At 42.1% G+C, this 12,659-nt stretch overlaps 2 protein-coding genes across 5 annotated transcripts in view; one reads left to right on the top strand and one right to left on the bottom strand.

The window, feature by feature from the left end:
• Nucleotides 1–2,699, top strand: part of LOC143956169 (NACHT, LRR and PYD domains-containing protein 3-like) — a 123,071-nt gene extending 120,372 nt beyond the window's left edge. For 3 of the 4 annotated variants that reach the window (XM_077466311.1, XM_077466310.1, XM_077466309.1), the window contains one exon: nt 1,773–2,699. In XM_077466311.1, coding sequence (XP_077322437.1) covers nt 1,773–2,082 — 310 coding nt within the window. In that variant the 3' untranslated portion in view covers nt 2,083–2,699. The remainder of the gene's footprint in view (nt 1–1,772) is intronic. The other variant, XM_077466313.1, reaches the window with a different exon arrangement.
• The window catches only part of LOC143956162 (uncharacterized), a 713,750-nt gene that overhangs the window by 295,793 nt on the left and 405,298 nt on the right, over nt 1–12,659 (bottom strand). The window lies entirely within an intron of this gene.

Genomic DNA, 12,659 nt, shown 5'->3' with positions numbered 1-12,659 from the left:
GACAAGTCCTTTGTGAACCCCCCCCCCCCCCCCAAAAAGTCTCATGATGTAGAACCATAATCAGTCACACTGTCCAGTGATATGGATCCTCATTAATTATTTGTTAAGTTGACAAAATAAAAAACCTGCAAACTGATGAACACATCTGCTCTAGTCACTATACTTTTCACGATTAACGGCTTCTCTATCTGCCACTAAATATAAGTAAAGGCGCAGGGTATACCCAGTGATGTCGCTGACGAAATATGGCCAGTGGCCATATTTGAAAAATGATATCAGCCACAATCCCTGTCCCTTTGTTTATATGGCCGGGGATTCCTGATCGGCAAATGAATGGGGCAGGAAGGAAGTCACTGGTTGCTAAGAAGGTGGCGGGTGCCAGCACCTGCTGCTTCCTTGACAACCATTGATGATGAAAGCTCATCTTTAGCTATAACCTGTCCACACCAACATCAGATACACAGATCTGCCCCTGGCTTATAAAAACTTCCACACACTGGTTCAAATCTGCATGCATTCAGACTGGCTGTTCTCCATCAGCCAAATTCTCCAATACAGAGAACTCAGGATGAAGTCTCTCACAGCATAGCAGTGATTTACAACTTAAGTTATAGGCACAGATAAGACAATACAACTACACACACAAGTCTCGTCAGTTGCACACAATACATAAAACAGTCTGAAACTTTCGGATGTAGACCATACCCACCACATCGATAGGACCCCTTAGTTATGCACAGAATCAAAACACTGATGCTTTTCACCTACCAGAACCAGTAGACCCATAAAAAAAATTAGAAACTCCCCCATATTTTACCAAAAAACTAGTATCTACGATGTTGAGCAACCTCTTTTTTTGTGCTATCAGGCTTCTACAGAAGGTTTTATGACTGTACGCTGCATGGGATGGAAATTATGGATTGATACTAGACATGTGGGATTAGCTTCGTACAAAATGAAAATTCGTTATGAATTTCCGGAAATTCGTACATTCGTACGAATCCAAAATACAAATTTTTATGCATACGAATTCCGTATGAAATACGAAATTTAATTTACGAATTTCGGATCCAAATTCATAATGAAAATTCGTAATTAACGAAAAGTTAACGAACCTAAAAGTTAAAAACCCAGGAAGTCAGCACAGCACAGGGATAGTGGGAGCCCCTCATAATGATAAATTCCTCATAATGAAAATTCGTAATTGTTACGAAAAGTTAATGAACCTAAAATTTAAAACCCCAGGAAGTCAGCACAGGGATAGTGGGAACCCTATGGGAATTTCCATGCTTACGAATTTCATACGAAATACAAAATTTCGTTAACAAATTTCGGAATTTCGGATCCAAATTAACAGAAACATGACTGGTGTTTTGTTCACCAATCAGAGGAAGTCAGCAAGCACAGGGATGGTGGGAACCCCTCATAATGATAAATTCATCATAACGAACATTTGTAATTGTTACAAAAAGTTAACAAACCTAAAAGTTAAAACCCAGGAAGTCAGCACAGCACAAGGATGGTGGAGCCCCTCATAATGGACACAGCAGGTGTACAGACCCGGGAACTCAGCACAGGGATGGTGGGAGCCCCTTCATAATGATAAATTCATCATACCAAACTTTCGTTATTTTAACGAAAAGTTTACGATTCTAACAAAAAATTGTATTTCGTATGAATCCAAATACTCTTTTTTTTTTTTTGTACGGAAAGAAACTAAACAATTTTTTTGACGGCGCCCATGTCTAATTGATACTTTTTTTATTTTACAGAGTTCGAATATTGAAATGCACAATTCTGTCTCAAAAAAGGCCAAGTGAGAGTTTTCACCGAGCCTGTGCCAATCTGCCATTCAGATCCATCGTCTGGTGTTCAGTGGGGAATACATGGGACCCAAACCACCTCTCACTGTGTGGATACGCAGATAAAACATTTGGCCTTTCTATGACAATGTGCTGTAAAAATTTTTATCATATTCTAAATGAACTTCTTGACACTTTATTGCTAGAATGTCTTCTAAACTCACTTTTTCTTGGCTGGATCATAAAAATGTTTATTAGACCCAGACCTCCTCCCACTTGACTGGACCATGTCATGGACATATGAACCTGCCCCAAATAGATCCTCAGAATGGGGCTTTTACCCATGTAGGCACTATTAGTAGCCAAAGGAATGAGACCTCACCAGGAGAAGGCTTAACCTGGATGGACACCACATGAGGGCGGTAGGTAGGAAAGTTAGACAGGAGACTTATTTCTGGCCTATTAGTTCTTAGGGACAAATGCGAGTATGGAAATGGTGTTCTCTAGACTTCATTTTTTGGTTATCCCAGATCCTATGGGTTGGGTTAGGGTGGAGCCTAGCACCATATGTATGCTGACATTTAGGTGCTATGAAAGACAAACACAAAGTAACGTTAATTTGTTGTATTTACTCTTCTTCATTCATCTTCAGATCAAAGGGATGAGCTTCAGTCTGCCTATGATAAGTAAAAAAAATGCAAATAAAATTTGTCCCTATTTAGCCCTTTTGTAGACCGTAGTTTGCCATAATTGGCCCTAATTAACTCCTTTTTCATCTTTTCTCATAAGATATTATTTTTATGCAGATTTTTTGTTTATTTCTATTTTTCTGAAAAATATGATTTTAAATCTGTATTGTAAATAAAATATAAATTAAATTAAATTAATTAAAATAAATTAATAAAATTGCAAAAAATCCTTTATTTCATCTGTAAATAACGCTGCAATGTTTTGTACTAAAACCATAATTGTCATCATCATTGTTTTGAACAGGACAAATTATAGAATAAAATGTATACTTTTTTATCTAAAGTAGATCCTCCCACTGGTGCGATGTCTGAGATCGGATGTGATTCGCAGGGTTCCCCCATTGCAGCAGTGTGAACCGGCCCTAAGACAATTTTTTTTAATGAATACCGATCAACGTAGAAAAAAATGCATTTCTTGTTTTGTTATATTTCTATGGATTACTGTACCTGTCCTAAAAATAAACATATATTTTAAGGCCCCACACAGCAAGCCCACTTGGATATGCCTGTCCATTTTTCAGGCGGATCCAAGTGGGCCATCCATTGACTCCTATGGGGAGACAGATGTCAGCGGCGATGTGTCCACTGACACCCGTCTGCCATCCGATCCGCTAAAATCAGACATATGGCGATACGTTCGCCATCCATATTGGCGGATCAGATGAGATCTGATAAGTCAGTTTTCATCTGATCACTCCACAGGAATCAGCGGTGCTCTGACAGGTCCCTCCCTGCTCAGTGAACGGAGACGGACCTGTCATTTGCCGGCTCAGACGGAGTGATCTCCTGCTGAGCTGGCGGACTCCACTAAGCGGATCCGCCTCGTGTGAATGAGTGTTATTCTAAAGTAGATCTTTACCCCCAAACAGAAAAATCATTGATGCATGCATAACAACATGTCCATCCATAAACGTCACGCAGTCAATTTCTTAGGTTAAAATTTTTTTGTTTTCTTCTAGGTTTCCTTGAGGCAGTGGTGATGTGTCTCTGGCAGCACAGGTGCACCCTGGGAAGGCTACTTCACCATTGCCTTATTGGGAAAACCTCACCCGATCTCACACATGGGCCATATGAGATGTGGCATATACGTAATCTGGGGCATTTTTTTTTTTTTAATCAGAAACGTTGTTATTGTGTCTTAATAAACAAATATACAGTACCAATGAATACAGTCAAGTGTAGCATCAATACAGGTGGAATAGCGTTTACATAAGATTTCACCATCAAATTGTATTTGTAAGTACTGTTGTTTTCAATGAAAAATTTTGGAAATTTCACGTGAATGTGACTTTTTCTATAATTGCATACTATCTGTCCACATTCATGCTTACATTATTGACACATTAATAGGTTTGATCTGTACTTAAAAAATTGCATTCAAACATAACATCTTCCAACGGGAAGAGAACTGTGGTTTTAACTTCTCACAGGTTCTACAATATACCTGCTTAGATCATATTGACCCGTAGGGCGGACCTCCACTAGGGGACTCAACTCAAATAATGATTTCTGCCTTATTCTATATTGTAATTAGATATTGTTTATGCAGCAGCCTTGCATAATTGGCTAGTTTAAACCTGTACATGGTGGTACCTGAAGTAATCTATTCAATACTAGCTGAGGGGGTGCCAGTCCCGGGGTGTCCAGCCAAGGTTGCCAGATTTTGTAAAATTTTTGGACTGTATTCCTGTGCTGATATGTCAGTTTTTCTTTTATAAGTGTGTTATTAACTTGCTCAATCCACTGTTTAGTCGTAGGGCCATGGGCTGTTAACCAGAGTCAGGCAATTTGCTTATGAGCGATGTATAGCAGTCGGATTACTGCTATGTTTGTTGGAGGGGTAACAAATTCCTCGTCGATGACTCCTAATAAGCATGTGAGTGGTCCAAACTGAACAGTGGATTGATATATGGTTGAGATAGTCCTGGTCACTCCCCTCCAGTATCTGAAGAGCTTGGGGCACCGCCACATCAGGTGTATAAGATCACCATTAGCCGTTTCACACCTGGGGCATAAGGGAGAGTCCCTCCTGCCCCATTTGTGGAGTAGCACTGCCGTGCGGTAAGATAGATGCAGGATAAAAAGTTGAGAAAGTCTACCCGATGGGGATACAGACACATTTGGTATGGATTGTAAACATAGTTCCCAGTCTTCTTCTCCTATCTCGCCTACATCTTGTTCCCATCGGTGTCTACAGGGGAGTTTCGCCACTTCCTGTGTTCTGACAAAGAGCGAGTTGTATATTTGTGAGATCATGCCTTTTTTGTTTAGTGAAGTGAGGATATAGGTTACTGTTGGGTGTTCAATTTGTACCATCCTGCTGGAGCGTGTTTGTGTTTGTACGGCATGTCGTAACTGTAAATACTTGTAAAAGTCATGTTTTGGGAGGTTGAATTCGTTCTGTAGGTCACTAAAAGACTTAAATGTGTTTTGAGAGTAGAGTTGTGACATCAGCTTGATACCCCTTGCTCTCCAGGACTGAAATCCCTCCAACATCTGTATCTCTGGATAAAGGGAGTTGCCCCATATTGGAATGTATATTGTGAAGCCCTGCATATTTAAGCTGTGCTTAATCGAACGTCAAAGTTTATTCAGCAGTGCCACCGTTGGCAGTGAGCTGGTGTGTTGAGGGAAACCCGTCTCAAGGCTCGAGGCTGTGGGCAGATCCTCCTCGGCCGGGAGCAATATGTTACGCAAGGGGTCCGTCGTGTCTGTTTCACCCCACCCACTCAGATGCTGCAGTTGTGAGGCTTGGAAATAGAGACGAATGTTAGGGACTGCCAAACCTCCCTGGTCTTTACCTAATTGTAAGGTAGATAATTTAATTCTAGCTATCTTCTTTTTCCAAAGCAGGCTTCTAAATATCGCATCTATTTTGTTAAACCAAATTTGCGGGATCCATTGTGGGTAATTGTGCAATATGTAAAGTAGCTGAGGTGCCCAGACCATTTTCATTAAATTGGCCCTGCCTATAAGTGAGATAGGTAACTTGCACCATGCTCCACATTTGGACTTTATTTTGGAGATCATGGGTTGAAGATTTAGAGGTAAGTAGTCAGCAGGGTCGGGGGATATTATTACTCCCAGGTATTTAAATAAAAAGACTATTTGCAGGGACCGGGCACAATCTGGTAGGGGATTTGTAAGTGCATCTAGAGGTTGGAGGGCCGACTTACTCCAGTTAATGGAGAGGTCTGAGAATGTACCAAAGTGTTCTATGAGGGACATTACACTTACCATGGAGGTCGACGTGTCTCCCAGGTATAAGAACATGTCGTCCACGTACAGTGATATTTTGTCTACATTGCCTCCCCTTTTAAAACCCTCTATCATCAGGGACTCTCTCACCGTCTCCGCAAGAGGTTCAAGAGCTAGGGCAAACAGCAGGGACGACAATGGGCGCCCCTGCCTAGTGCCCCTGTATAGATGGAAAGGGCCAGAGAGATCTCCGTTAACACGAAGCCTAGCAGTGGATATTGAATATAGTAATTGAACCCATTTGATAAAATTCTCCCCCAGTCCGAACTTCTCCATCACCCCCCATAGGTATTGCCACTCGACGCTGTCAAAAGCTTTGGCAGCGTCAAGCGACAGAATCACTCTATTGCCCGTATTCTCCACCGGGATTTGTAAATTGAGATGCAAGCGCCTAATGTTTAGGGCTGTGGGCCTAGTTAGAATGAACCCAGACTGGTCCCGGTGAACAAATCTCTGTATGACTGAGGCCAGTCTGGTGGCCAGAACCCGGGCCAGCAGCTTAACATCCGTCGTCAATAGGGATATTGGCCTGTACGAATCAGGCAAAAGTGCATCTTAGCCTGGTTTGAGTATCAGTATGATAGTGGCTTCAGCCATGGAGGGGGGAAGCTGGCCCAGCTCCAGGGCCTCGGTCAATGTCTGTTTCAATTGAGGAAGTAAAATGTCTGCGTACTTTTTATACACTTCTGCAAGAAGGCCGTCTGCCCCCGGAGATTTCCCGGGACGTGAGAGGGCTAATGCCTCCGAGAGTTCCTCTATCGTGAGAGGGGCACCCAGCATGTCTCTATCAGACTGTTCAGGCACGGTAGATGACAGCCCTCTAGGAAGTCCGGTATCTCCTCAGGAGTAGAGGATATCTTTGAGGAGTATACTTCCTCATAAAAAATTCTGATTGTATCGACTATTTCAGTGTGATTTTTTAATATCTGACCCGAGGAGTCCTGCACTACCGTTATGTAAGATGAGTCTCGCCCTGCTTTGGCCATCATTGCTAACATATGGCCCGTATTCGAACCCTCTTTGAAATATTTCTGTTGTAAAAAAAAAACGCTTATTTTCAGCTTTCGTGGTAGACATAGCATTGGCTAACTTCTGCGCTTCTAACCATCTCCTTTCTGTGGCCTCAGTCGGGTTTAATACTAGTTCAGCCTCTGCCTCTTTCACTTCCTGGAGCACTGATAGTTCCCATGTTTTGGTCCTGGTCTTTTTTGAGGATATGATTTTAATAAATTGACCCCGGAGAAATGCCTTAAGGGCAGGGGTCAAGTCCTGGGAAAAAAGTGTGGGAACTCCCACCCAAGATCCATTCCCCCACCAAAAAAAAAAAAAAAAAAAAAAAAAAGTACGCTCATATGCATATATACTTCACAGAAAATACAGTACAACATTTATTGTAAAGTGCCAGTTTACAAAAACAAAATAACGTGTCAAACAAAACAATCAACACAATGGGTGATGATCTTTCCCTCGCAGGGAATTTCTACCACAAATACACCCTGTTCCAAATTCTGTTACACAGCCCATTAGAAAATATCCCATGAACAGGAATAAGTATTGGCAGAGTATTGAAGAGTATTGGCAGGGGATTGCAGAGTATTGATAGGGTATTGCAGTGTATTGGCAGGGTATTGCAGAGTATTGGCAGGGTATGTATTGAAGAGTATTGGCAGGGTATTGCAGAGTATTGGCAGGGAATTGCAGTGTATTGGCAGGGTATTGCAGAGTATTGGCAGGGTATGTATTGAAGAGTATTGGCAGAGTATTGCAGAGTATTGGCAGGGTATTGCAGAGTATTGGCAGAGTATTGCAGAGCATTGGCAGGGTATTGCAGAGTATTGGCACAGTATTGCAGAGTATTGATAGGTTATTGCAGAGTATTGGCAGGTTATTGCAGAGTATTGGCAGGGTATGTATTGTAGAGTATTGGCAGAGTATTGTAGAGTATTGGCAGGGTATGTATTGGCAGGGTATTGCAGAGTATTGATAGGGTATTGCAGAGTATTGGCAGGGTATGTATTGCAGAGTATTGGCAGGGTATTGCAGAGTATTGATAGGGTATGTATTGTAGAGTATTGATAGGGTATTGCAGAGTATTGGCAGGGTATTGCAGAGTATTGACAGGGTATGTATTGCAGAGTATTGGCAGGGTATTGCAGAGTATTGATATGGTATTTATTGCAGAGTATTGGCAGGGTATTGCAGAGTATTGATAGGGTATGTATTGCAGAGTATTGGCAGGGTATTGCAGAGTATTGATAGGGTATGTATTGTAGAGTATTGATAGGGTATTGCAGAGTATTGGCAGGGTATTGCAGAGTATTGGCAGGGTATGTATTGGCAGGGTATTGCAGAGTATTGGCAGGGTATGTATTGGCAAGGTATTGCAGAGTATTGATAGGGTATTGCAGAGTATTGGCAGGGTATTGCAGAGTATTGGCAGGGTATGTATTGCAGAGTATTGGCAGCGTATTGCAGAGTATTGATAGGGTATGTATTGCAGAGTATTGGCAGGGTATTGCAGAGTATTGATAGGGTATTGCAGACTATTGGCAGGGTATTGCAGAGTATTGATAGGGTATTGCAGTGTATTGGCAGGGTATTGCAGAGTATTGGCAGGGTATTGCAGAGTATTGGCAGGGTATGTATTGAAGAGTATTGGCAGAGTATTGCAGAGTATTGGCAGGGTATTGCAGAGTATTGGCAGGGTATGTATTGGCAGAGTATTGCAGAGCATCGGCAGGGTATTGCAGAGTATTGGCACAGTATTGCAGAGTATAGATAGGTTATTGCAGAGTATTGGCAGGTTATTGCAGAGTATTGGCAGGGTATGTATTGTAGAGTATTGGCAGAGTATTGTAGAGTATTGGCAGGGTATGTATTGGCAGGGTATTGCAGAGTATTGATAGGGTATTGCAGAGTATTGATAGGGTATGTATTGCAGAGTATTGGCAGGGTATTGCAGAGTATTGATAGGGTATTGCAGAGTATTGGCAGGGTATTGAAGAGTATTGATAGGGTATGTATTGTAGAGTATTGATAGGGTATTGCAGAGTATTGGCAGGGTATGTATTGGCAGGGTATTGCAGAGTATTGGCAGGGTATGTATTGGCAGGGTATTGCAGAGTATTGATAGGGTATTGCAGAGTATTGGCAGGGTATTGCAGAGTATTGGCAGGGTATGTATTGCAGAGTATTGGCAGGGTATTGATAGAGTATGTATTGCAGAGTATTGGCAGGGTATTGCAGAGTATTGATAGGGTATTGCAGTGTATTGGCAGGGTATTGCAGAGTATTGGCAGGGTATGTATTGAAGAGTATTGGCAGAGTATTGCAGAGTATTGGCAGGGTATTGCAGAGTATTGATAGGGTATTGCAGAGTATTGATAGGGTATTGCAGAGTATTGGCAGGGTATTGCAGAGTATTGATACTGATAGGGTATTGCAGAGTATTGGCAGGGTATCGCAGAGTATTGATAGGGTATCGCAGAGTATTGATAGGGTATTGCAGAGTATTGATAGGGTATCGCAGAGTATTGATAGGGTATCGCAGAGTATTGATAGGGTATTGCAGAGTATTGGCAGGGTATTGCAGAGTATTGATAGGGTATTGCAGAGTATTGGCAGGGTATTGCAGAGTATTGGCAGGGTATTGCAGAGTATTGGCAGAGTATGTATTGAAGAGTATTGGCAGAGTATTGCAGAGTATTGGCAGGGTATTGCAGAGTATTGGCAGGGTATGTATTGGCAGAGTATTGCAGAGCATCGGCAGGGTATTGCAGAGTATTGGCACAGTATTGCAGAGTATTGATAGGTTATTGCAGAGAATTGGCAGGGTATGTATTGTAGAGTATTGGCAGAGTATTGTAGAGTATTGGCAGGGTATGTATTGGCAGGGTATTGCAGAGTATTGATAGGGTATTGCAGAGTATTGGCAGGGTATGTATTGCAGAGTATTGGCAGGGTTTTGCAGAGTATTGATAGGGTATGTATTGTAGAGTATTGATAGGATATTGCAGAGTATTGGCAGGGTATTGCAGAGTATTGGCAGGGTATGTATTGGCAGGGTATTGCAGAGTATTGATAAGGTATTGCAGAGTATTGGCAGGGTATTGCAGAGTATTGGCAGGGTATGTATTGCAGAGTATTGGCAGGGTATTGCAGAGTATTGATAGGGTATTTATTGCAGAGTATTGGCAGGGTATTGCAGAGTATTGATAGGGTATTTATTGCAGAGTATTGGCAGGGTATTGCAGAGTATTGATAGGGTATGTATTGCAGAGTATTGGCAGGGTATTGCAGAGTATTGATAGGGTATTGCAGAGTATTGGCAGGGTATTGCAGAGTATTGGCAGGGTATGTATTGCAGAGCATTGGCAGGGTATTGCAGAGTATTGATAGGGTAGTGCAGAGTATTGGCAGGGTATTGCAGAGTATTGACAGGGTATTGCAGAGTATTGGCAGGGTATTGCAGAGTATTGATAGGGGATTGCAGAGTATTGGCAAGGTATTGCAGAGTATTGGCAGGGTATTGCAGAGTATTGGCAGGGTATTGCAGAGTATTGATAGGGTATTGCAGAGTATTGGCAGGGTATTGCAGAGTATTGATACTGATAGGGTATTGCAGAGTATTGGCAGGGTATCGCAGAGTATTGATAGGGTATCGCAGAGTATTGATAGGGTATTGCAGAGTATTGGCAGGGTATTGCAGAGTATTGATAGGGTATTGCAGAGTATTGATAGGGTATTGCAGAGTATTGGCAGGGTATTGCAGAGTATTGATACTGATAGGGTATTGCAGAGTATTGGCAGGGTATCGCAGAGTATTGATAGGGTATCGCAGAGTATTGATAGGGTATTGCAGAGTATTGATAGGGTATCGCAGAGTATTGATAGGGTATTGCAGAGTATTGGCAGGGTATTGTAGAATATTGGCAGGGTATTGCAGAGTATTGGCAGGGTATTGCAGAGTATTGGCAGAGTATGTATTGAAGAGTATTGGCAGAGTATTGCAGAGTATTGGCAGGGTATTGCAGAGTATTGGCAGGGTATGTATTGGCAGAGTATTGCAGAGCATCGGCAGGGTATTGCAGAGTATTGGCAGAGTATTGCAGAGTATTGATAGGTTATTGCAGAGAATTGGCAGGGTATGTATTGTAGAGTATTGGCAGAGTATTGTAGAGTATTGGCAGGGTATGTATTGGCAGGGTATTGCAGAGTATTGATAGGGTATTGCAGAGTATTGGCAGGGTATGTATTGCAGAGTATTGGCAGGGTTTTGCAGAGTATTGATAGGGTATGTATTGTAGAGTATTGATAGGATATTGCAGAGTATTGGCAGGGTATTGCAGAGTATTGGCAGGGTATGTATTGGCAGGGTATTGCAGAGTATTGATAGGGTATTGCAGAGTATTGGCAGGGTATTGCAGAGTATTGGCAGGGTATGTATTGCAGAGTATTGGCAGGGTATTGCAGAGTATTGATAGGGTATTTATTGCAGAGTATTGGCAGGGTATTGCAGAGTATTGATAGGGTATGTATTGCAGAGTATTGGCAGGGTATTGCAGAGTATTGATAGGGTATTGCAGAGTATTGGCAGGGTATTGAAGAGTATTGATAGGGTATGTATTGTAGAGTATTGATAGGGTATTGCAGAGTATTGGCAGGGTATGTATTGGCAGGGTATTGCAGAGTATTGGCAGGGTATGTATTGGCAGGGTATTGCAGAGTATTGATAGGGTATTGCAGAGTATTGGCAGGGTATTGCAGAGTATTGGCAGGGTATGTATTGCAGAGTATTGGCAGGGTATTGATAGGGTATGGATTGCAGAGTATTGGCAGGGTATTGCAGAGTATTGATAGGGTATTGCAGTGTATTGGCAGGGTATTGCAGAGTATTGGCAGGGTATGTATTGAAGAGTATTGGCAGGGTATTGCAGAGCATCGGCAGGGTATTTCAGAGTATTGGCACAGTATTGCAGAGTGTTGATAGGTTATTGCAGAGTATTGGCAGGGTATGTATTGTAGAGTATTGGCAGAGTATTGTAGAGTATTGGCAGGGTATGTATTGGCAGGGTATTGCAGAGTATTGATAGGGTATTGCAGAGTATTGGCAGGGTATGTATTGCAGAGTATTGGCAGGGTATTGCAGAGTATTGATAGGGTATGTATTGTAGAGTATTGATAGGGTATTGCAGAGTATTGGCAGGGTATTGCAGAGTATTGGCAGGGTATGTATTGGCAGGGTATTGCAGAGTATTGATAGGGTATTGCAGAGTATTGGCAGGGTATTGCAGAGTATTGGCAGGGTATGTATTGCAGAGTATTGGCAGGGTATTGCAGAGTATTGATAGGGTATTTATTGCAGAGTATTGGCAGGGTATTGCAGAGTATTGATAGGGTATTGCAGAGTATTGGCAGGGTATTGCAGAGTATTGGCAGGGTATGTATTGCAGAGCATTGGCAGGGTATTGCAGAGTATTGATAGGGTATTGCAGAGTATTGGCAGGGTATTGCAGAGTATTGATAGGGTATCGCTGAGTATTGATAGGGTATTGCAGAGTATTGGCAGAGTATTGATAGGGTATTGCAGAGTATTGGCAGGGTATTGCAGAGTATTGATAGGGTATTGCAGAGTATTGATAGGGTATTGCAGAGTATTGGCAGGGTATTGCAGAGTATTGATACTGATAGGGTATTGCAGAGTATTGATAGGGTATCGCAGAGTATTGATAGGGTATTGCAGAGTATTGGCAGGGTATTGCAGAGTATTGATAGGGTATTGCAGAGTATTGATAGGGTATTGCAGAGTATTGATACTGATAGGGTATTGCATAGTATTGATGAGTATTGG

This window comes from Lithobates pipiens, unplaced genomic scaffold (genome assembly GCF_037356315.1).
Source record: "Lithobates pipiens isolate NorthernLeopardFrog02 unplaced genomic scaffold, aLitPip1_a1.2 Scaffold_35, whole genome shotgun sequence".
In the NCBI taxonomy this organism is placed as follows: Eukaryota; Metazoa; Chordata; class Amphibia; order Anura; family Ranidae; genus Lithobates; species Lithobates pipiens.
This window is presented reverse-complemented; position numbering and strand designations above follow the sequence as displayed.